Source organism: Erinaceus europaeus, chromosome 2 (genome assembly GCF_950295315.1).
Source record: "Erinaceus europaeus chromosome 2, mEriEur2.1, whole genome shotgun sequence".
Taxonomy (NCBI): domain Eukaryota; kingdom Metazoa; phylum Chordata; class Mammalia; order Eulipotyphla; family Erinaceidae; genus Erinaceus; species Erinaceus europaeus.
The window spans coordinates 29,674,153-29,699,981 of record NC_080163.1 but is presented as its reverse complement, the minus strand read 5'-3'; the positions used below and the strand labels follow the sequence as shown (position 1 = coordinate 29,699,981).

The window sequence follows — 25,829 nt, the reverse complement described above, 5'->3', positions numbered from 1 at the left end:
TGCGGGATCAGGTGGTAGATACATTTGTAGTATTTTAAAGAATCTCTAGGGGCCAGGTGGTGGCACACCTGGTTAAGTGTACATGTTAACAGTGTGAAAGGATATGGGTTCAAGACCCCAGTCCCCACCTGCAAGGGGAAAGCTTCACAAATGGTGAAGCTATGTTGCAGCTCTCCCTCTCTCTCTCTCTCTCTCATCTTCCATCCCTCTCTATCTCCCCCTTCCTCTCAATTTCTGGCTATCTATCCAATAAATGAATACAGATAATAAAAAATTAAAAAAAAAGTATCTCTAGAATGTTTTCCATAGAGTATGAATCAGTTTACATACCTACAGACAATGTAAGAGTTCTTCTTTTCACTATATTCTCACTAGCACTTATTCCTTGTCCATTTTGATGTATGACATTTTCCTGGGCCAATACCTTTTATTTTCTTATTCATTTTTGTTAGTGATTTAATAAGGTTGACAGAATTGTGAGATTATAAAGGGATAGTTCCACATTGTACCCACTGCCAGGTTTTTTGTGCTTCTACCTCTTTTTTATTTTTTTCCAGTTTTATTGGAGGGTAAGCAGTTTACAATACAGTTGTTGATACATGGGTCTAGCTTCTCATCTCCCTGTGGTGGGTGTTTGAATAACCCTCTCCCAATATAGGGTCTTTTTTCTCATCAGACCTCAAGACCCCAAAGCCCTTCTCACCACCTTTTCACCCTTCCTTCCTTGTTAAACATCTACTGAGAAGATCATATGATTTTTAAAAATTCTCAAAAATTATTTTATTTATTTATTGGATAGAGACAGTCAGAAACCAAGAGGGAAGGGGGTGATAGAGAGGGAGAGAGACAGAGAGACACCTACCGACCTTCTTCACCACTTGACAAGCCTCCCTCCTGCAAGTGGGGACCTGGGGCTTGAACCTGGGTCTTTATGCTTTGTAACCTGTGTTCAACCAGGTGCGTCACCACCTGGCCCTGATCATATGATTTTTATGCTTTGTTTTATTGATGTGATGTGTTGGATTTACATATGAACCTTTGAGCCTTTGCACTGAACCTTTCTACCATCCCTGAAATAAACCCTAGTTGACCATGGTCTGTGAAAATTTAAATATATTGTTGTATTTGTTTGCTAATATTTTATTGAGAATTTTTGCATCATGTTCATCAAAATTACTGGTCTGTATTTTTTTTAATGGGATATCCTTGTCTGTTTCTTTTTTTTTTTTTTTTTTGCCTCCAGGGTTATTGCTGGGGTTCAGTGCCTACACCATAAATCCTCTGCTCCTGGAGGCTATTTTTTCCCCTTGTTGCCCTTGTTGTTATGGTTATTATGATTGTTGCTGTTACTGTTTTTGGATAGGACAGAGAGAGGGGAGGGGAAGACAGAGAAGGGGAGAGAAAGATAGACACCTGCAGACTTACTTCACTGCTTGTGAAGTGACCCCTCTGCAGGTGGGGAGCCAGGGCTCAAACCAGGATCCTTATGCCGGTCCTCGCGCTTTGCTTGCACTTAACCTACTGCACTACTGCCCGATCCTCAAAGCCCATCCCCTTTTTAGACTCTGCGGAGCAGGACTCTTCAGTTTATGTCTTCATTTTGAGTTTTCAGTATACTATTTTGCTTTATGGTTACCATGACATTCAGATTATTAATAGAACATGTTGTTAAAATTCGTATGCTCTAGCCGGCCGGGCTAGCTTCACGGGTGGGTAACAGAGACACGGAGACAACGGCTGGGCAGGGAAGCTGTATTTCTTTATTCAGGAACAACGATTCATAAACTAAGACAAACTAATCACCAAACAGAACTCTGCTGTCTCTTTGTGGCGGCACAAGCACTCTCTCTTACTCTGGAACTCAGGAACCCAAGAACTCTGTCACTCTGGAACTCTGGCGGGTTTCTTAGGGGCGGGGCCAAGCGGCCCGCGAAATTAACAGGACTGATCTAATTCTCTTGGCGGGGGAGAACTAGAACCCAATGTAAAGCATACAACAAGAACATCTTTTGAGTTGATAGCCATTTGAGCACATTTTAAAACATTTTTTTTCAACTTCAATATCACTTTATAGAGGAAATGTTTATTTACAGGATTATTGTCATAGGGGTACAGTTTCAAATTCCCCAGAGATAGTGTCAGTGCATAGTACCTCCCCCAAGCCAGTCTTCTCCCTCACCATAGAGTACTACCCCCCATCTCTCTCTCTTCCTCTCTCTTTTTTCCTTCCAGGGTTATCACTGGGGCTTGTTGTTGGCACTAAATCCATGGCTCCTGGCAGTCATTTTTTCCATTTTTTAAAAATTGGATAGGACAGAAAGAAATTGAGAAGGGAGGGGGAGATAGAGAGGGCTAGAGAGAGATAGAGACCTGCAGATCTGCTCCACTGTTTGCGAAGTGCTGGTGGCTCGAATCCAGATCATTACACAGGTCCTTTTGCTTAGTACTATGGACACTTAGTACTGTGTGCACTTAACTGGGTGCACCTTTGCCCACCCCGACCCCAATTCTTTAGTATCTTAGATCCCTTCTGAGCCCCCATATCTGCTGCACATTACTGAGTCTTCATCACTGTCCTTTGCTTTCTTTCTTAGATTTCATCTGTGACTGAGAACATTTAATATTTGTCCCTTTCCTTCTGTTTTTTTCTTCTTCTTCTTCACACAACATGATTTCCTCCAGCTCTACCTATGTTATAGCATGAGAGATTTCATCATTCCTTACAACTACTCTGACAGGACTGCTTGTATGTTTTGACAATTACACATGGTAATATGAACATATTACCTTTTAGGGTAAGTGTTGCACTCTTTGGATAATTGCCGAGGAGACAAATTTCTGGGTCAAATGACAGTTTCATTTCTAATGTTTTGGTGAATCTATAAACTTTTCTAACAGACTGGACCAATTTATATTTCCAACAGCAGTGTAAAAGGGGTCCCTGCTCTCTCCATCCACAACAATACTTGTCTTTTTTGATGTATGATATTTTCTGTGGTAGTAAGGTGGTATTGCATTATTGTCTTAACTGGCAATTTCAGATAATCAATTACTTACTTGGAACACTTTTTTATATTCCTGTTGGCCATCTGAATAACTTTCTGGGTGTTCACAACTTTTCCAAAAATTTTTCCTTTATTTAAAAAAAAATTTTTTTATTGCCACCATTATTATCTCTGGGGCTTGGTGCCAACACTATGAATCCAACACTTTTGGTGAACATCCCCCCCCCCCTCTTTCTATTATACTTGACAGAAGCTGAGAGGGGAGCGAGCACTTTATGTATTTTGGTTGTTTGCCACCACCACCACCCCCAATGGTGTCTGCTGTGTAAACATCTTTTCCCATTCTCTAGGTTGTCTTTTTGTCTGGTGATTTTTCTTTTCTTTCCTTCTTTCTTGAATATTTATTTATTCCCTTTTTTTGCCCTTGTTTTTATTGTTGTAGTTATCGTTGTTGTTATTGATGTCGTCATTGTAGGATAGGACAGAGAGAAATGGAGAGAGGAGGGGAAGACCGAGAGAGGGAGAGAAAGATAGACACTTGCAGACCTGCTTCACCACTTGTGAAGTGACCCTCCTGCATGTGGAGAGCCGGGGGCTCGAACCTCTTATGCCGGTCCTTGCACTTTGCTCCACTTGCGCTTAACCCGCTGCTACCCCCTGACTTAACCATTTTTTAATAGCCGAGTAGTATACATACAACTTCCTTAGTCACTTATCTGTTGTTGGGCATCTGCATTTGTTCCATATTTAGGCTATTACAGATGGTGCTACTACTTAGATCTCTTTGGGTAGACCTTTTTATATGGAAATGTTGCTGGGCATTCTCCCGCCAGCGGAGAAACAGCAGCAACACCACGGGGAATCTGGAACTGGCAGTGAGGGTGAGGCACGGAGGAAAGGACCAACCTTCGGGAGTGCTTCAGAGAGACAGCTGTATTTGTTCACACACAGGGTTAGCTACACTGCTCACCATCCAGTAGGAACATAGGGAAAGTATATAGAAACCAGTGAGGAAAGCGCGTGACACTCACACCATGTAAATTACCCCAGGTGCACTCTTGGTTACACCTGCTTCTCATCACCAGCTCGGGCTCAAAGGCAAGTTACCAGCCTATAAGGACCCAAGTTATGGCCTTATAAAGGGAGGTCACCAATCGGTCACGCACGAGAAACGGGATCCTTTAGGGTGTGTTGTGTAAGGAGGAGGCTCCCTTGCCCCTGAACTCCGTGCCATCTCAGCCTACAGCATTGAGGAAGGACACGCCTTTAGGCCAGGTCGGCCTTGGGGGTCTACCTCCTCAAGACTCAATGGAGAAGTGACAGGCCTCTACCCAGGTTGGGGGATCTGTACCTTCCACATGGAAACATTAAAAATTTTAATTAACACATATCTTATAAAAGTGTACTATCTGCCTGACATGGCTAGCTGCTTTAGAGATTATCACATTTAATCATCACAGTTAACTCTTTGTTGATACTTTCAACTTTCAATGGAGAGGAGGAAATGGCCAACGATTTTGCTTAAGATCATATAACTTATGAAGTGTGGACCCGAGTTAAGCATGGTTTTTCTAATTTCAAGTTCATTTTCTTTTCTTCTTGTTCATTTTCTTTTCTTTCTTCTTCTTTTTTTACCAGAGCACTTGGCTTATGGTGGTATGGGGGACTGAACCTGGGACTTTGGAGCCTCAGGCATGAGAGTCTCTTTGGATAACCATTATGCTATCTACCCCCACCCTCAAGTTCATTTTCTTTACCCTATATCACTGTCATCTAAGAACTAGAGTCATTTTTTAAGATCTGAAATGAATATTTATGAAGAAGAATGAGTGAGGCTTAAGTACTATGGACTGAGGACAGTTAAAAAGGTAGATTATCACATTTAAAAGAACTCTTCAAACTGACAAAACACAGCACATCAGCAGTGCATTTATCCAATGAGTATTTATTAAAAGCTAGGGGTGCACCAGGCACAGTTCGTGTCCAGTGGGCTGCCAAATACAAATGATGGAACCAATTCACTTATTAGCTTATCTGATTAAACAAAATACATTTCATAGAAATGATTATAAAATGCATTCAGATAGAAACAGTATTTTTTTTAACTTACAGGTCTTATGGTACCTACATAATTATTATTAAAAACCAGCCAACCCTTATAGCAAATAGAAGTTAGCAAACCACCAGTTAACTTTTGTCAGTGAAAGAAAAATATGTGCTGTCATCATACTGACAGTCTCAAAATCCACTATAGACATTCTGTTATGAAACTAGTGAAAATTTACCTACAATCTTAAAAAACTCTGTTTTTCATCCCCTAGAAAATCACTATAATATCTTTTGGTTTAACGATTAGTTTTGGTTTTAAAGTAAGTTTAATTTAGGATTTTTCTCACAGATTCATGACCTGGTATGGGTGAGAATCAGTTCAACCAAATAATAGAGGAACAAAACAAAATCCAAGTGGGATAGTTTCATCTGCTTTGCCTGATTTGCTTGTCAATAATACTCAAACTCAGATGGTAATATACACAGGTGATTTAAGTTAGAATAGAACAGCAGAAGGAGAAAAAGAGAACATCGCTGTTACTTGTTTGAAACAAATCTGTCTCCCAGAGCCCTTTGCCTTTTTGAAGAGTCAAGGCTCTTGCAGGGACCATACTGAGTCTGCTGGCACATGACAAAATAAATTCTTTAGTTTTTGACGGTAAAGAGGGGGGTTTCAAAGGAGAAAAGGCTGACTGCAAGTACTGAAAAGGCATAGAGTGGAGTGTGTGTGCTTTCAGTCACTCTCACTGCTGAACCAGTCATCCAAGAGAAGCCACCAGGCACTTCATGAACCCTCCAGGGATGGCTCACTTTTCTTCAGGCAGCAGCAGTGAAAACGTCCTCAGAGAATCATGGTTATTTTTTATTGCACAGAAACCAAAATTATTCCCCTTCCCTCCCCCACCCCCCTTTTTCCTGAGTGGGGAGACCTCCACGTGCAAACAGGGCCCAAGCTGCCTGTCTGCTTGCTCCACTGGCCAGCAGGGAGCGCTTCACCAGGATGTGCTGGGGAGCATCTTCTTCAAAGGGGAGCATCTTCTTCAAAGGGGAGCATGAGGTATTGTGTTGGCCCAAGCAATCTGATCATTTAGTCACCATTCTCGAGCAGCTTTTGTAAGTTGTTTTGTATCTTGAAATAATGAGAGAGAAACTGCTGTTAGTAAACAGAAAGCACGGTACAAAGGGCATATTTGGTACAGCTTATACCACGCTTGGAATTTACTTTACCTTGAATAAAAAGTTTCGCTTGGCTAAATTTAGGTGAGGCAAATCAGTGCCTTTGAATGGAAAAGAACACTGACTATAGCCGATTTAAGATTAAAACAAAGACGGAGAGAAAAAGACTGGCATAGAGATGAAATACCCATGTGGAATATAGATAATCAAAGCCAATAAACTTGCAAAAAGATTAGGCTTTGTGAGAAAAATGGTGATATATTTTTTTTGGGGGGTTGCACTGGACTTTGGTGGAGGGTGCATTGCCTTATACATATCACATATAGGTGTGAAACTATACTCCTGAAATCTTTCTTTCTTTTTTTTTTTTTTGCTTCTAAGGTTATCGCTGGGGCTTGGTGCCTGCACTATGAATAGAATCCATTACTCCTGGCTGCCATCTTTTTTTTTTTTTTTTTCCCCATTGCTGTTGCTGTTACTTTTATTATTGCTGCTGTTTTTGTTATTGGTTACTACAGAGAGAAATTGAGAGAGGAGGGGAAGACAGAGGGGGAGAGAATGACAGATACCTGCACACCTGCTTCACTGCTAGCGACTCCTCCCCTCACCCCTGCAGGGGGGAGTGCAGGGCTCATATCAGGATCCTTGCACTTGACACTATGTGTAAATCTTATCATTTAAAAAAATATTTATTTTCCCTTTTGTTGCCCTGGTTTTTATTGTTGTTGTAGTTATTGTTGTTGTTGTTAGATAGGATAGATAGAAATGGAGAGAGGAGGGGAAGACAAAGAAGGATCCTTTTGTCAGTCCTTGTGCTTTACACCATGTGTGCTTAACCCACTATGCTACCTACTGCTCGACTCCTGGAAATCTTATCATTTTTAAATTCACCACCATTATGCAGTCCTGTGTACTGCCAGTGTCTATACCCCAGGTTTTGTGTTTGGTAAGGCATATGCTTAGCCAGGTGAGCTATCCCCTGGCTCACACGGTCAGTAGAGACTGAGTGAAATCAGATGTAAGAAAGGGGACAAAAGTAATAGCAAAACCTGGTGTGACCCAAATGCATTCAATGGGAAATGGGTCTTTACATAGTCAATTCAGACAAACACCTCTACCAAATCATGTTTACACAGGAAGTAGTGTATGAATCCTATCATTTTGTGAATTTCACAGGGATAATGTCATGTCTTTCAATCTCAAGACTAGAGTCCAGTGTTGGGAATTAAAAATGTATTTGGTACATGGAATTTACAGAATTCAGAGCAAGATCTCAACAAGGAATACTGTAGGGAGCCCTGTGGATCAAAAGACAGACTACATTTTCCTTCTGTAGGAACAGTCTGTGATGTTCCCATGACATATACATGGCAAGTAGAGAAGAAGGGTTCTAACTTGTGCTGCCACGAATAGAAATGGGGGTAATTGTGGAAGGGGCAGATCATAAGGCTTAGACATAACTAGGTGCTAGAAGAGAGTAGTAAGGAATTGTAGAGAGTCAAAAAGGAGCTGAGCTTGGACAGGGAGCTTCTATTGCAGCACCAGGCTGCATTATTGCCAGATTGCCTCTGAGGAGGAAGAGGAGATTGACCCATACTCTCTCTCTCTAAAATAGTTAATAAAGCCACTGCTGTTTAGAACAGTAACGGGGGGTGGAGGCTGGGGGCTGGGTGGTGGTACACCTGACTGAGTGCACATGTTACAAGGACCTGGGTCCAAACCCCTGGCTCCCACCTGTAGGAAGAAAAAGCTTGCAAGTGGTGAAGCAGTGCTGCAAGTCTCTCTCTCTCTCTTTCTCTTTCTCCCTTTCCTCTTGATTTCTGGCTGCCTTTATTCAAGAAATAAATTATGACAGTGAAAAAAAAAAAACAACCCAGTAACAGAATGTTGATTCCTTTGAACAATATGTGCAACTTAAAACATTTCAGAACTTCCAAGTATGCATTTTGATCCAGATCACCTTTTTTTTTTTTTTTTTAATTCCTTCTGCTTTGGGACAACAGTGGTTTCTGTTGGTGGCTGGGTGATTTCTATCCACACTGTTCTGAGCAACTGGCTTCTGCTTCAAGATCTACACAAGACACTGCCAACTGCTTGTTGTAAACAAACTCTCCCCCTATTTTCCTGTCCCTCATTTTAGTAATGTGGAATCCAAGCCAGGCACTGCAGGAGAGGAAGAAATGCAAAAGAAAGCGTCAGGATTCTGTGTGCTCCTGACCCAAAGAATACAATGTGAATGCCAGAATGAATAAAATAGGAAATTAACACCACTCCACCATTTTTCTAGGTCAGCATGGAAGTCCAACATTGGCAGACATTTTATTATCAACATGTATCTTCAATTCTCAGAAGCTAATGTTTTAGAAAAGAAGAAAAGTTCTGGTTGTTGTTCTATGCTTTCTTTTAGATTTATGAATCTCATCAGAAGCCACATTAGCTTAGACTTTTGGAGACTGAACTCGGAGACCCAGGCATGCCCAGTGCTATAGCCATGAACCAGTTCCCTGGCTGGTGTTCCATATTTCTTTTTGAAGGTGATATTTTTTTTCTTTTCTTTTAATTATTATTTTTTTATTTGATGGTCTAAATAGCAATGACTTCTATTTTCTTAACTTTTAACAAGAGTGATCTACCACTCTGCCATTTATGACACTGTTTATTTTTGTCTTTCTTCTTTCTTGTTTCTATGGGTGCTAGAGATTAAATCGAGGGCTTCATATATTCAAGGCCTGCTGGTCTGAGGTCGATTTCTGGATATAAAAGAAAAATATTTCAACTCTTTCTGGAGATATGACTCAATAGGAATTACTTGTTATACTCTGTTTTATATCATAAGTGTGGAAACCCCTTAGCCCTAAATAATTTCAGTGGTTAAATGCTATCAATAGATAATACTTAGTATAGGCAACAAAGATAATATATGACTCAACTCTGTTTCATTTTTCCCTTCCTTCTTTTATTTATTTATTTTTTCTCTTTTGCCACACGGATTATCACTGGAGCATGGTGTCAATGAATTCACTGTAGTCATCCCCCCACCCCCTTCTTCCTTCCATAGATGTGGGGGGTTGGGGGGTGAGAGGACCATGGGGAAAAGAGACACTAGTACTACTTCATTACTCATGAAGCTTCTCTCAGTGCAGGTGGGACCGGGGGCTTAAAGCCAGGTCCTTGTGCATGGTGATGTGTGTATTCTACTTGCTGCAGAGCTATCTGGCTCCTGCAACTCACTTTTCCGAGATCAGACGAGATCGGGCGTGTTCAGGTTGGTATGGCCGTAGACCACTTTTCTTTCCATGTCAGCACAACGGTGCTATTATGGAACTTGACTAAATATCTAGGAATCTGTGGCAGTAGTTCTAACTGAGCACTTAACCCCAAATGTCTCCTGAAGGATTATGGTTAAAAGCAAATTATCATGGGGGCTGGGCAGTGTCACACCAGAGTTAAGGGCACATGTTACTATGTGCAATGACTTAGGTTTGAGCCCCCGCTCTCCACCTGTGAAGCAGGTCTGCAGGTGTCATTCTCCCTCCCTATCTTCTGCTCCCCTCTAATTTCTCTCTGTCCTATCCAATGAAGAATACAAAGGAATAAAAGGGGAGTTGGACGGTAGCGCAGTGGGTTAAACACAGGTGGCGCAAAGCGCAAGGACCTGTGTAAGGATCCTGGTTTGAGCCCCTGGCTCTCCACCTGCAGGGGAGTCGCTTTACAAGTGGTGAAGCAGGTCTGCAGGTGTCTTTCTCTCCTCCTTTCTGTCTTCCCCTCCTCTTTCCATTTCTCTCTGTCCTATCCAACAACGATGACATCATCAACAACAATAATAATAACTACAATAATAAAACAACAAGGGCAACAAAAGGGAATAAATAAATATTTTTAAAAAAGGAATAAAAGGCAACTGGGAGTGGTGGGTGCACTTGTGCGGGCACCAAGACCCCACTGATAACCCTGGTGGCAGGAAAAAAATAGATGACAAATGAGAAATGTTAAGCTTCACTTCAGGATATTTCTGGCATGCCTATCCTCTTGCTCACTCTCCCCGTAGGACTTCTAAGAACGCTACGACCTTAAACACAGATTTACCCAAAAGGTTTCTTATGAAAAGACACTTTCAGAGGCAAAGGTGTATGAGTGTCCTTGTTGACAATGCCCGAGGATGGAGTCTGAGATGCCCTACAGCTGACAGCTTCGAAGCACAATTTGGAGTTAGACTTGGTTCCAGTTCCAAGTCTGCTGACTTCCTACGTGTGTCTCCTTGAGCTATCAGGAGTTAATTTGAAATAATGACACAGATCGCCCAGGATTGTAACAGGGACAGAAATGAAATGCCTTATGCCAGTAAGCCTGGGTGGGGTAGGGGGCTGAACTCTCTGCTTTGACAATTGATACCATGTTCTTTCATGAGTCCTATGTTAACCATCACTTACCACTGGCCATAGTTAGTAGGGCCAGATTTTAGCCAAAGAAGAAACTCAAAAGATAAGATCAACAGGAAAAATGAGGCTACACCCCATTTTTTAGTGGGGAAAAAACCAATTTACATTCACTGTATAACCTCCTGTTTCATTTTGGTCATTTAGGCTTTTTGTTACACATGTAAAGCATTTGAGTGTGTAGCCCCTGATAGATGACAATGGACAGACTCTAAAGTGATTGGCCTGCAAATGCAGGAAAGGAATCACTCACCTTTTCTAGTTTCATTATGTTAGCGGTAAGCTCTTGGCAGAGGACCTCCACATTTAATTGTACTTGTGACCCAAGGCCGGATGGTGCTGTCTGTCTGTTAAGTATAAAGAGCAACTGTGGTGAGCAGGAATGGCCAAAGAAGTTAATATTTATTTGAACAGAAAACTAGGTTATAATAGAAGACAATGGGCACTGAGCATGGTAACATCAAAAAGGCCCTGCAGTGACACACAATTCCAGACTAGATGTTAAAAGGCTTCATTTTAAAAAGCTCAGCTGGAAGTTCTTTAAGTTGTTTTTAAGTGGCTCTGCTGTGCCTCAGCTACCAAACAAAACCCAGACAATTAATATCAAACATGTGGTTTCCTAGACTCTCTTAAAAATATATATATTTTTTCTTCCCACTAGGGACTGCATGACTCCACTACTCCTGGTGGGAAAAAAAATTTTTTTTCCTTTTAAATTTCAGATAAAGACAGAAAGAGACCAAGAAGGAGAAAGACAACAGCACAACTCCACTGTTAATGGAGCTTCCCCTGGTGCAGTGCATAATGCTCATTTGTGGTGTTGGAGAATTGAACTTGGTTCAACTTGTTTTATTTGCATTTCTCTAATAATTAGAGGTGCTGAGTATCTTTTTATGTACCCATCACCGACCCCAGTGTGTCTTCTTGGATAAGTATTCAGATCTCTGATAATTTCTCAATAGACGTGCTCGTTTTTGTTGAGTTTTGTAAGTTTCTTATGCATTTTGGATATGAACCCTCAGTAGACATACAATGCACAAATATCTTCTCATTCATTGGTTGTCTTCGATTCGACACGGATTTCTTTCTTGTGCATAAGTTTTTCTGTTTCATGTAGTCCCACTGTTCAATGTTTGGTCTGTATTCCAAAGACATCTCTAAGGCTGATGTCCAAAAATATATTGCCTATGCTTCTTTCTATTATTTATGGTTTCAGGCCTTATATACAAGTATTTAATCCATCTCGAGTTGACTTTTGTGGATAATGTTAGATATGTGGTCTGGTTTCATTCTCTTGCAAGTGGCTGTCTAGTTTCACCGGCCCCATTTATTGAATCTATTTTCCTTGCTTGACTGTAATACTCTTGGCTCCTATGTCATAAATTAGTGGCCTGTAAGTATATGGATTTATTTACAGGCTCTGAATTATGTTCCACTGATCTATGTGTTTGTTTCAATGCCATAAAACGTTTTTTTATTCACTGCACTTTGTAGTATATTTTGAAGGAGAATGAGATGCTCACATTCTTTTTTTTCTCTCAGAGTTATTATTTATTTATTTATATATTTACCAGACCACTGCTCAGCTCTAGCTTATGATGGTGTGGGGAACTGAACCTGGGACTTTGGAGCCTCAGGCATGAGAGTCTCTTTGTATAATCATTATGCTGTCTGCCCCCACCTATCAGGGTTATTATTTTGCTATTTGGGATCACTGATAATTCAAAAGTAAAGTTCATATTTTTTTACCTATTTTTGTGAAAAGTGCTAATGGGATTTTGATAGAGATTACATTAAATGTGTACATTGTTCTGGGTAACAGCCATTTCTTTCTTTCTTTCTTTTTTTTTAAGATTTTATTTATTTATGAGAAAGATAGGAGGAGGGAAAGAAAGAACCAGACATCACTCTGGTACATGTGCTGCCGGGGATTGAACTCAGGACCTCATGCTTGAGAATTCAATCCTTTATCTACTGTGCCACCTCCCGGACCACCAGCCATTTTTTCTTTAAATACATTTTAAAAATTACATTTATTTTGGACTGAGACAGAAATTGGGAGGAGATAGAGAGACACCTTGAGCTTTTGTGAAGTTTTCCCACTACAGGTGGAGACCAGGGGCTTCAACACAGGTCCTTGCACACTGTATTGTGTGCACCACCCCCAGCCCACGTAATGGCCATTTTAATGGCATAAAATTTACCAACACAATAGGCAGAGAACATATTTCCATTTATATGTTCTATTTATGTCAGCAATGTCATCCACTTTTCCATGTATAACTCTTTGGTTAAAATTATAACTATTTTTTTTGTTGCAACTATAAATATATATGATTGTTTCTTTATCTTTCCTCTGACTACTACACTGTGTATAGAAATAGGCATATACCTCTCCGGAGGCTTACCCTACTAAGGGAAGATAGAAACAGGCTGGGGGTATGGATCGACCCGCCAACACTCATGGCCAGCAAAGAATTAATTATAGAAGCCAGACCTTCCACCTTCTGTATCCCATACTCCCAGAGGGATAAAGAATAGGAAGTGGTAGCTTACATTCAACAGTAAGTACAATAGTTTGTACATGCATAACATTCCCCAGTTTCCCATATAACAATATAACCCCCACTAGGTCCTCTGAATCCTTCTTGAGAAAGCAACCAAGATCTTCTACTAACTCAAGAAATACAGGGAGGAAATATAAAGGATCAAGCTTGCTTTCAGTTATTTTTTAGCTTCAGAACAGAAATTTCAAATGTAAATGATCATCACTCCACAACTATTTTTTATGTTTCGCTAAAAATAAGGGAAATACTGGAGTGTTATATGCTTTTTATTAAGGCAAAGGATGTTATTGTGTGTCTGTTCACTGATATTTAGAACAATAACTAGAAAGTGTATTTTAGTGTTAAATATGTTAAAGGCATTTTCTTGCCCTCCTATTTCTTTCTGCTAAGAGAATTAGAAGAATGCTGAGTGATATCACTTAAGATAATAAAAAGCATAAATTTTGTTAAAAAAAAAAAGAATATGAAAGCTTCTAAACCCAGGTGTCCAACAACAGATGAGTGGCTGAGCAAGTTGTGGTATATATACAATGGAATACTACTCAGCTATTAAAAATGGTGACTTCACCATTTTCAGCCCATCTTGGATGGAGCTTGAAGAAATCATGTTAAGTGAAATAAGTCAGAAATAGAAGGATGAACATGGGATGATCTCATTCATAGGCAGAAGTTGAAAAACAAGATCAGAAGAGAAAACACTAAGCAGAACCTGGACTGGAGTTGGTGTATTGCACCAAAGTAAAAGACTTTGGGGTGGGTTAGGGAGGAGAGTACAGGTCCTGGAAAAGGATGACAGAGGGGTGGGGAGTGACCCCCGAGTGGGGGTTGTATTGCTATGTGGAAAACTGGGAAATGTTATGCATGTACAAACTATTGTACTTACTATCGAATGTGAAACATTAATTCCCCAATAAAGGAAAAAATAAATAATAATAAAAAAAGAATAGGAAAGTTTCCAATGGAGGGAATAGGATGTGGAACCCTGGTGGTGGGAATTGTGTGGAACTGTACCCCTCTTATCCAGTGGACTTTTTGATCATAATTAAATCAATTAAAATATATAAAACAGTTTAGAAGAAAAAAGAAACAAGACGTATATACTGTTTTTATATCAATAGCTTTTTTTTTCTGGAGTCTTTGGGGGCTCTTCTATATAGAGTATCAAGTTGTCTGTCAACAGTAATAATTTTACTTTGTCCTTTTCAATTTGATACCTTTTATAATCCACTTCTGTGAAGCTTCCTTTTTGCATGGTGTATCCATGTGGTAAGGATCCCTGCACATGTCCACTTTACTGGACAAATCATCCCGATTTTTTAAACCTATTTATTTTTCCTCTTGGTCCTTGCAGGACTTCCCTGCCCCAGGATGACTTTTTTTCAGATAAAAGATGGGGAAAGAGATCATAACACCAAAGCTTCCTCCAGTGTGGGGAGGGTTGGGCTTGAACCTGGGCCACATGCTTGCTTAAGCAGGTCATTACCCAGGTAAGCTATTTTGCTGACCTAAATTTTTTACTATTTTTATTTTTATTTATTTATTTTACCAGAGCACTGATCATCTGTGGTTTACGGTGGTGTGGGGGGATTGAACCTGGGACATTGGAGCCTCAGGTATGAGAATCTCTTTGCATAACCATTATGTTATCTACCCCTTTCCTTCCTTTCTTTCTTTCTTTCTTTCTTTCTTTCTTTCTTTCTTTCTTTCTTTCTTTCTTTCTTTCGTCTTTTTGCATCGGTATCCATCAAGTATAATGGTTTATATATTTTTTTGATGTCTGCTTGATTTTGGTGTCAGGGTGATGATGATGGCTAAGTGAAAGAATATTGGAAATATTCCCTCCATTAATTAATTAATTAATTAATTATATTTATTTATTCCCTTTTGTTGCCCTTGTTGTTTTATTGTTGTAGTTATTGTTGTTGTCGTCATTGTTGGATAGGATAGAGAGAAATGGAGAGAGGAGGGGAAGACAGAGAGGAGGAGAGAAAGATAGACACCTGCAGATCTGCTTCACCGCCTGTGAAGCGACTCCCCTGCAGGTGGGGAGCCGGGGTTCGAACCGGGATCCTTATGCTGGTCCTTGTGCTTTGCGCCACCTGCGCTTAACCCGCTGCGCTACAGCCCGACTCCCTCCCTCCATTAATTTTTTTGGAAAAGTTTGAAAGGATGAGTATTATTATTTTTCAACTTGAATATTTTGGTCACAAGAGTACATTTCCACATTTCTCCAAGGTAAGTATCAGCGCATTTCACTTTCAACCAAACCATTATCTTATTCCATCATTGGAACTTAGGTCCCCAATTCACACTTGGTGTGCTTCCCTTCCCCCTTCAGAGTCCCTGAATCTACTGCAATAGATCACAGTCCACGGAAGATTCTTAGATCTTGTCTGTGAGTGAGATTATTCAGTCTTTCTCCTTTTCCTTTTGGATTATCTGTTACAACATACTTCACTCTAGTTACTTCCATGTTGTAACATGGTATCCTTTCTTACAGCTGTGTAGTATTCCATTGTGTATATATGGCACAACTTCTAACCATTCATCTGTTGTTGGATACCTGGGCTGTTTTCAAATGTTGCTATTACAAACAGCACTGCCACAAACATGAGTGTGCACAGATCTTTTTGGATACATACTTTAGTGTTCTCTGGACAGGTAACTAGGAGAAGAATTTCTCAGTCACATGGTAGACTTTATTATTTATTTATTTATTGCCTCCAGGGTTATTGCTGGGGCTCAGTTCCAGAAAGACTAATCCATTGCTCTTGGCAGCCATCTTTTTTTTTCATTATTGTTGTTGTAGTTATTGCTGTTATTGTTGTTGTTGGATAGGACAGAGAGAAACTGAGAGAGGAGAAGACAGAGAGGGGGAGAGAAAGCTAGACACCTGCAGACCTGCTTCACTGCTTGTGAAGCCACCCTCATGCAGGTGGGGAGCCAGGGGCTCAAACTGGGATCCTTGCACCAGTCCTTGTGCTTTGCGCTATGTGCACTTAACCCAGTGTGCCCAGCTCCCTGGTAGGTTGCTTTTTTAAATGTTTTCAGGAATCTCTGAACTGTTTCCCAAAAGGCCTGCATTGTAGGAAACAGTGTAGAAGTGTTCTGTTCTATCCACATCCTTGCCGGCACTTGTTTCTGTGGTTTTTGATGTAGGCTAGGGGTGGGGAATATCTGAACCTGCCAGCCAGGCAAGACTCAATAAATCTAAAAGCTTTTTTCCCCACTGTAACATTAAGTGCTTACTTTTAAGTTACTAATTTTTGTATAGCCTGAAAATGATGTTATAAATATCCAAACGGCCCTTAGCAGAATAAAAAGGTTCCCTACCCTGGTTTGAAGGCCTAAAGGGGTAATTTCTTGATTTGCATGTCTCTTGACAGTGATTTTGAGCATTTCTTCCTATGGCCTGCTGGTCAGCTAAATTTCTTCTGTGAAGAAGTGTCTGTTGAGTTCTTTCCCCAATCTTCTTTATTTTATTTATTTATTTTTTTACTAGTGATTCATGAGATTATAAAATAATAGGAGTATAGTTCATCCACATTACTCCTACCACCAGAGTTCTGGGCCCCTACCCACTCCAATGATCACCACCATAGTTTTCCTAAGGTCTTAGAGATGGTTTTTTTTTTTTTTTCACGTTCTCCCCCATTTTTCATTTCATTTCATTTCATTTTTTTTTTTTTTTTGTCAATGAGTTTTCTGGGTCCTTTATTTATCTTGATTATAAGGCTTGACATGGGGCAGGTAATTATCCTTTTTTATTCTGTAAGGTATTTTTCTGTTTCAGTGGTGGTTCTTTTTCTGTGCAGAAGCTTTTCAGTTTAACGTAGCTTCACTGGCTTATTTATTTATCTTTGCTTCCCTTGCTGTCAGGCTCGAGACTCTACAAACCTTTCTACAGCATTATCATACAGTGTTCTGCTGATGTTTTCTTCTATGCATTTTATGATTTCTGGGCTAACATCTAAGTCTTTCATCCATTTTGAGTTGACTTTTGTGCTGGGTGGTATGTGTTGGTTGGTTCTGTTTCATTCCTCTGCCATTTGGCCACCTAGTTTCCCAACATCATTAAAGAGACTTTCCCTTTCCATTTAATATTCTGTGCCTTTTTGTTAATTAGCTATATGTATATGTGATAATTCTGGGTTCTCAATTCTATGCTATTGATCTGAGAATCTATTTTCAAGATATGTACTAAATCCTTGAATATCTGGTCCTAGATTTTTACTGGAATTTTTCTAATTACAGAACTAACTTCCTTACTACTGATCAATTTACTCCAATTTTCTGTTTATTCATTAGTCAGTCTTGGAAAGCTGTATTTCCAGAGATTTACCCGTTTCTATTAAGTTGTTCAATTTGTTGGCATATAATTGTTCATAGCAGTCTCTTAAAAAGCCTTTGTAATTCTGATTTTGAGTCTTAATTTTTGTTATGTCTAGTCAATTGTAAGTGTATTTATCCTTTCCGTTGTCTTTTGGGTTTATACTTCATTTATTACCTCTCTAATCTTTATTATTATTTCCTTTCTTTTACTAACTTTGGATTGTGTTGTTCTTTTAAAAGTTGCTTGAAGTATAATGTTAGGTTATTTAAGAGCTTTTTCTAAGGGGCCGGGGGGAAGGCCACATGGTGCACCTGGTAGAGAGCACATGGACTGGGGTTCAAGTCGCTGGATCTCACCTGCAAGAGGAAAGCTTCATCAGTGGTGGAACAGTGTTGTAGGTGTCTGTCCTTCTTGCTCTTGCTATTTATGTGATATATATATATATATATCCCAAAAATGGTGGAGTTGTCATATAGGCAACAAATCCCAGTTTTGTTTTTTTTTTTAAAAAAAGTATTACAATTTCCATCATTCCCTGTGAAAATTCTAGTTTTTTGGTATATCTGGTGATAATGAAGCAATATTGAGCAATTATACAAGTCATAAGGGAACCAAAGAATACTACCTACATTTAACTGTCAGCATTCTTATTTCCAACATTTCAAATGTCTTTCTTTTTAAAATTTCTGTATTATTTGTTTGCATATTTTTAGTATAAGTCATAATGGTCTAAAATAATGGTACAAAGTGATTTACAAAGTGATTAAAATTTTATTTTAATTCAGTCTTTTTCTCTGAATGTTTATAATTTAAAATTTTGGCTTCATGTTTACATACTCCGTTGTTGTTTTCTAAAAGTACTGAAATTCCAGGAATTTTGAAGATGGTGGTGATAATAAGAAAATGATTGTAGAAAATGACTTTGATTATTTTTGAATACATAATATTGGAATAATAATAATAAACACTAGTGGCAGGCTCCTGTGCTAAATATGGATAGGGCCCTAGGCTCAGATCAACAAGGTTTACAATTAATAGTATTTATATACTTCCCTCATATTTGAGAACTTTTCTCTGCCCTGATCTAGCTTTCTAGTCCTATTCTCAACTCTGACACCATCTTCCCAGACAATACTTTTAGCCCACCTGCATGTTAGCTACCAGGCTCAGGCAAAAATTACTAAAGTCATAGGCCCTGTAGAATATATCTAAAATAGACTTCCTGGCTTCTTCCCATATGAAGACCTTTAGTTCTGTCTGCTCTATTGTTACATTTAGGTTCCTGTTTACTAAGCAATTTGTTCTGCTTAGTATCTTACTGTTTTTCAGCCACCAAATTGCAGCTGCTAACATGATACCAACCCAACTTCCCTCAGCAGATGACCTCACCAATGTGTCTTGGACCTCTCCAGAGCCCTACCCCACTAGGGAAAGACAGAAACAGGCTAGGGGTATGGGCCGACCTGTTAATGTCCATGTGCAGTGGAGAAGCCATTACAGAAGCCAGACCTCCCCCCTTCTGTGCCTCATAAAGATCTTTGTTCCATACTCCCAGAGGGATAAAGAATGGGGAAACTTCCAATGGAGGGGATGGGATACGGAACTCTGGTGGTGGGAATTTTATAGAATTGCACCCCTCTTATCCCACAATCTTGTCAATCATTATTAAATCACTACTAAAAGAAGAGAAATATCCATGAGGTTGTACGCCAAATTGTTTCTTTTCTATAACTGTCTCGACTCACTGCTATTTTATAAAGACAGACTTATGTATTTCAATAAATGGGCCAAGGTCAAAACTCAGCTTTAGGATAACAGAACTAGATAATCTGAAATCAGGCTTATTTCTTGCTCTATCCCTGGGAGAGACTATAACAATTCACGAAGGTGCAGAGTCAGCTCATTCACTAGGAGGATATTCTCATCTCTTTACTTCCACAAATACACTTAACAAGTGTCTGGGCATCTTTCTGAGCAATATTATTGAGAATATAGTCTTACTCAGTATGATGGGGATCCACAAATGAGGTTAGTGACCCGAGGCGGTCTTCTAGAGTATTAATTCTGTATCTCATGTAGAAGGTTGAGATGATTAGTATACAGACACTGGAAGACAATAAAGAATAAATTCTCAATAGGTTAATGATCACAACCTGATGTTAGAGGCAGTGCTGCATTTGAGAAGATAATTCCCAGAATAACTTGCCCAAGGAGACTTTCAAAAGTTGTTGTTTTTTTTTCTTTCGACAGGTAAATACTTGCCATGGGACTTAAGAGCTAGCAGATTTAATGCGCCTTATCCCTAATTTCTCAGTTTATTAGTTTTATTATTTATTATTGGATAGAGACAGACAGAAATTGAGGGGGGAGGTAGAGAGGGAAAGAGAAAGACAGAAACCTGCAGCCCTGTTTCACCACTTATGAAGCTTTCCCCCTGCAGGTGGGGAGAAAGGGCTTGAATCTGAGTCCTTGTGCATGCTTAACCAGGTGCACCACCACCTGCATCCTTAATTTCTTAGTTTACAAATGATGTATATGCTAGTAGGCTTGCTCAAGGTCAGCTAAGTAGGGTTACAAAGCCAGTGCTCCTCCTCTTATGAGGCACTGCTTCCTCAGCCAGTCAGTACTCAGTCTTGTTCTGTGGTGACTCAGACATTCCCTGCCTTATCTGGAAACCAAACCGGGTACATCCTCCTTAGAAGTGAGCAACAGCTTAGATCTGGGTCAGGCTATTTTTCAGAACAAATGGTCACAGAGTGGAAATTGATGGGAAAGTTAAGTAAGTCAATACCTATTTTTCAGCAAAGGGGCTAACATTTAATGTTGTTTGGGCCTCTGCCCATTGGACCTGGGATGGATGGAAAGACAAGGATAGAGAGGTATCATAATTCAGAGAACAATATATCAGTTACTAGTATTCACTCAGAAGAAGTTAGTTCTCTCCGGAACTGGGCATTTTGCTTTTTCCTTCCTCTATTCTTTAAATTAGAAAGATTATTATGAAAATGTGACCCAAACCTAAACAAAATACTGGGTAGGAGAAAAAGTGTCAGAGAGAGAGAGATAGAGAGAGAGGGAGAGAGAGAGAGAGAGAGAGAGAGAGATGGATATCTGGGTTACATTAGAGAGAAATGAGATTTACAATTGCTAGAAAACCAAGGCATTTTCTTGAGTCATATATTGAAAAATCATCTACTTACACAATTGCATAGAATACAAGAATTTGGTGGAGAGTTGGAAACTTCTCTGGCTTTACTTTGTATAAGGCTCCAATGGTTTCTGACTGACCTGTTGGGTAGAAAAGGGAGAGGAAAAACAAAAAAAGAAAAAACAAGTTTAGAGCTAAAACACGTATTTACCACCCAACAGTACCCCATGGGGAAAGAGGCCTTTGACAGAGATGATTACCAGATAGCAGTTATCAGGGAAAATGTTAAAGCTTTCTAAATGTCATTTGAAATCAGTTGTCTCCATAAGCTCTTCCAACATATTTCACTCAGTATCTATTGAGAGTCTTCACTGTGTGTAGAATTGCATTGAAGGCTGGGAGTATGGATCGACCTGCCAATGCCCAGGTTCAGTGGGGAAGCAATTACAGAAGCCAGACTTTCCACCTTCTGCATCCCACAATGATCCTGGGTCCATACTCTCAGAGGGATAAAGAATAGGAGAGCTATCAAGGGAGGGAATGGGATACGAAGTTCTGGTGGTGAGAACTGTGTGGAATTGTGCCCCTCTGATTGTATGATCTTGTCAGTGCTGTAATTGGTCGACAATATAGACACTATCCTTGCTTGCTCTTGTATCGTTATAATGGTAATCAGCTACTGGAGTCATTAGTAAATAACAAGTAATTAAATAATAATATTTTTTTAAACAATCAATTAATGAATTATAAGCTCTTGAGTGTTCAGAATAGTGAAGGAGCCTCATGAAGATGAGATGACTGCTTTTATATTCTGAACCAGCACAGGACTGAGTCTTGTTTATTGAATGAACAAATGAATTATTAGGCACAGACCTACTACAGGAAGTTACAAAGTGAAACATGAAGACACTTTAAAAGTAGCTGATCTCCAGAAAAGAAAACACAAGTAGAACCTGAACTGGAATTGGTGTATTGCATCAAAGTAAAAGACTCTGGGGTGGGTGGTTGGGGAGAATACAGATCCAAGAAGGATGACAGAGCACCTAGTGGGGGTTGTATTGTTAACATGGAAAACTGGGAAATGTTATGCATGTACAAACTATTGTATTTACTGTTGAATGTAAAGCATTAATTCCCCAATAAAGAAATTTTTTAAAAAGTAGCTGATCTCACTCAGAGACAGAAATTAAAAAATGACAGAAGCGGAAAACACAAAGTACAACTTGGTCTCCGTTTGGTGTATTGCACCAAAGCAAAAGTCTCTGTGGAGAACAGGGGAGGAGATTGGCTGGAAGGGTACCCAAGTTGGGGGAGAGAGTGTTTTGCACACAGCTTTCATGGGAAGACAAGAATTTCTACCCAGGTATCAACTTTATTATAAACCACTAACCCTCCCAATAACATGATTAAAGGAAAAGTTTGTAAGTAGATATCTCTCCCCCACCACTCATTCCTTACCATGTGCAGGGAGACTCTTAGTTTTTCCTTCAGGGACTCTATTCACATGGATGTCTGCCCGAGCAGACTTTCCTTCTCCCTTGGAGACATTAAGAACCGTCTGGGATTCTGTCACATGGAAATCTACCAAATCAAAACAGTGGTCACTAAGTTCTCTCCCCGATGCATTTAAAAGCACAGAATCAACTAGAAAGCAAACTTATATTTGTGAACAATATGCATGTTAAGAGGTTAATGAATTTTCCCACTATGTGGTTGAATGGTTAGGGAGTGAAGTCTACTGATCAAGAATTAATAAAATGATATAAGGTCGCTTTGTTCTTGACTTGTGAGAATGATTCAGCTGTAACAATTACAACTCTTGCTGAAATGAGGTGAGATAGGTTTCTTTCTTGCAGCTATCCAATACTGTGTCTTTTTAAATGTGTATAAAAGATAATGCATTGTACCACACAGGAAATTCCTTTTTCTAAAACTGATCCCTTACCCCTCACTTTCTTTTTTCTTTCTGATTTCCTTCACAATGTTATCTAGGAAGGCGAGGATTTTTCTGTGTTGTATTCTATTTTTCACTGTTCTGTTCTATTCTACTTTTTCACTCAGAGAATGAGACACCACAGCACTGGAACTTCTTTTACCGTCATAGCACTTCTCTTGTGGTACCTGGGCTTAAACCAGGGCTGTTTGAATAGAAAGGCAGGTGCTCTACCAGTGAGACATCTCTCTGGCCAAAGATTTTGTTTGTAAGGGATTAGGTAAGAATGTTTTACAGAGAATTACATTTTCCCAGACCTCGAGAATTCTCAGACTCAGGAGTCTGAGAACCAGAACTGCTGTATCCTTCCATGTCTTGCCGCCTTTGCTGAACCACTCCATCCAGATCTGAGAATTCATCGTTGAAATCCTATAAGAGAAATAAGGACATGAAGATGAGGAGCAGTCAATTTTTCCATTAGTAAGTGGGCAAGCCTTTGTACAAAGGCTTTTCTTTTTTAAATATTTTATTTATTATTGAGTAAGGTGAAGGAGAGAAAGAACCAGACATCACTCTGGTACATGTGCTGCTAGGGATTGAACTTGGGAACTCATGCCTGAGAATCCACTGTTTTATCCACTGCGCCAGCTCCCAGAACCCCTTCACGTAGGTCTGACCTGTAAAACTTGGAAAAGATTACCTCATGCTACTGGGATTTCCCAGTTTCTCATTACTAAAACTGAGATTTTTTTGCGGGCAGTTAGAATTCTATCAACAAACCGGCTAACTTGTTTAAACTAGCAAGTGCCAGGGAAAAAAAAATTGGAATGTTGATGATTAAAAAATGTCCAGGGTAAAAGCTGGAGAAGACTTATTCTTTTTAAAAAATATATTTTATTGTTTTTATTTTTGAAAGAGATGCAGAGAGACACACACAAAGAGAGAAACACCAGAGCACTTCTCAAATCTGGATTATGGAGGTGCAGGGGATTGAACCTGGGATTTAGGAGCCTCAAGCATAAGAGTCTGTTTGCATAACCATTATGCTGTGTCCTCCGCCCAAAGTCTCATTCTTCTAATGAAAGAAAAAAAAATGGGAATCTGGGGAATGTTATGCATGTACAAACTATTGTATTTACTGTTAAATGTAAAGCATTAAATCCCCAATAAAGAAATAAATTATTTAAAAAAAAAAGTAGACAGAAAGCAAAAGACGCTTCAATTATACTCTTAAGAATGTATTGGGGGGAATTGAGGAAGGGGGGAATAATGCAGCAGGTTAAGTGCACATGGCGCAAAGCGCAAGAACCGGTGTAAGGATCCTGGTTCATGCCCCCGGCTCCCCACCTGCAAGGGAATCGCTTCACAAGTGGTGAAGCAGGTCTGCAGGTGTCTATCTTTCTCTCCCCCTCCCTGTCTCTCCTCCTCTCTGTCCTATCCAATGACAGCAACAACAACAATAATAACCACAACAATGATAAAAGAACAAGGGCAACAAAAGGGGAAAAGATGGTCTCCAGGAGCAGTGGATTTGTGGTGTAGGCACTGAGCCCCGGCAGGCAAAAAAAAAAAAAAAAGAAAGAACATATTGGAAACAGGGAAGGGAAAATGGCTTCAGTGGAGTAGACCCTGAAAAAGAAGGTTTTGGCCTTTTTTTCTTTCTTCAGCTGAATCAAAAACTGGGTGAGTAATACTATGTTTAGATTACAGAAGGATAGTAGGAAATAATCTCACTTACAAGCAGGACTAAATAAAAAGGGGATAGGACATAGAACATAAAGTAAAACATGGACTGGGTATGGTGTCTTGCATCAACGCTGACAACTCTGCGGAAGGAGGGATGGGAGAAAACTTTCAGATTCTGGTGGATAATCAAACTGTACCCATATGACAATGACTGCAGAGTAGACCATGGGACCCTCGTCCCCTTCACAAGATAGGGGCAGGGGAGGATGGAATTAAAAAAAAGAAAGGATTAGAGAACAAACAGGAATGTTTTATTTTGGTGCTTCAAAAATAAAGAAACAAAGAGTTGTAATTAAGCTGAGCTTGCCACAATGTAATTAACTGCAATACTCCCCCCAAACAACAACAAAATCTTAGCAGCCCAATGAAGAAACTTCTGGTCAATGATCAACCTTTCATGTTACACTAGCTGTCTTTTGATCATTTCAACACTCATTTCAGTTCCATACAAAAAATTCAAGCCTCAATTTAATAAGAATGTATCAGGCTATATGCAAAGATATTTATACATATGATTGCATTTAATCTTCAGTTTTATCATGACGTTGGCATTTCGCTGAATAAAAAACAAAAACAAAAACAACAACTGAATCAGTAGTTAAAGAGCCTGTCTGATGGCATAGCTCGGCTGGGTGGATCCCAGGTTTGGAACCAGGTTTGTTGCATCCCAAAGCAAAATGTTGAATTCTGTTTTGTACTTTTTTTTTTTTTTTTTTTTACCAGAGCTCTGGCTTATGGTGGTGCAGGGGATTGAACCTGGGACTTTGGAGCCTCAGGCATTAAAGTCTCTTTGCATAACAATCATGTTATCTACTCTCCTGCCCAGTACTGCTCTCTCCAAGATAGGTTTTATTTTTGCCTCCAGGGTTATTGCTGGGGCTCAGTGCCTGCACCATGAATCCACTGCTCCTGGAGACCATTTTTTTCCCCTTTTGTTGCCCTTGTAGTTGTAGCCTTGTTGTGGTTATTATTATTGTTGTTGTTGTTCATTGTTGGATAGAACAGAGAGAAATGGAGAGGAGGGGAAGGCAGAGGGGGAGAGAAAGATAGTCACCTACAGATCTGCTTCACCATCTGTGAAGCAACGCCCCTGCAGGTGGGGAGCTGGGGGCTCAAACCGGGATCCTTACACCAGTCCTTGCGCTTTGCACCACATGCGCTTAACCCTCTACGCTATTGCCCAAACCCCGTTTTTTTTTTTTTTAAAGAACTGAGATAAAATGGTGAATTTTATAGTATGCAGAGTTTAAATGTACACTTCTGTGACTTCTAGAATGTTCAGTGTTGATCAGTCATCACCACCATTATCTTCATTGTGTGTGTGTATGTGTGTGTGTTTACTGTGTTGCCCCCAGTGAATTTTTTTTTCTTTAAAACAAATTCAAATAGTGACAGAGGAAGGGAGGAGACACACCATAGCACCATTTCACCATTCA

At 39.7% G+C, this 25,829-nt stretch overlaps 1 protein-coding gene across 1 annotated transcript in view; it reads right to left on the bottom strand.

Moving 5' to 3' along the window:
- Nucleotides 1-4,930: 4,930 nt before the first annotated feature.
- Nucleotides 4,931-25,829, bottom strand: part of GRAMD2B (GRAM domain containing 2B) — a 95,542-nt gene continuing 74,643 nt past the window's right edge. Inside the window, exons 9-14 of the mRNA XM_060171314.1 lie at nt 22,965-23,076; nt 22,173-22,295; nt 20,767-20,854; nt 19,568-19,672; nt 10,920-11,013; nt 4,931-6,183 (exon numbers count right to left, since the gene is read on the bottom strand). Of these exons, the coding sequence (XP_060027297.1) occupies nt 6,142-6,183; nt 10,920-11,013; nt 19,568-19,672; nt 20,767-20,854; nt 22,173-22,295; nt 22,965-23,076 (564 nt within the window). The 3' untranslated portion in view covers nt 4,931-6,141. The remainder of the gene's footprint in view (nt 6,184-10,919; nt 11,014-19,567; nt 19,673-20,766; nt 20,855-22,172; nt 22,296-22,964; nt 23,077-25,829) is intronic.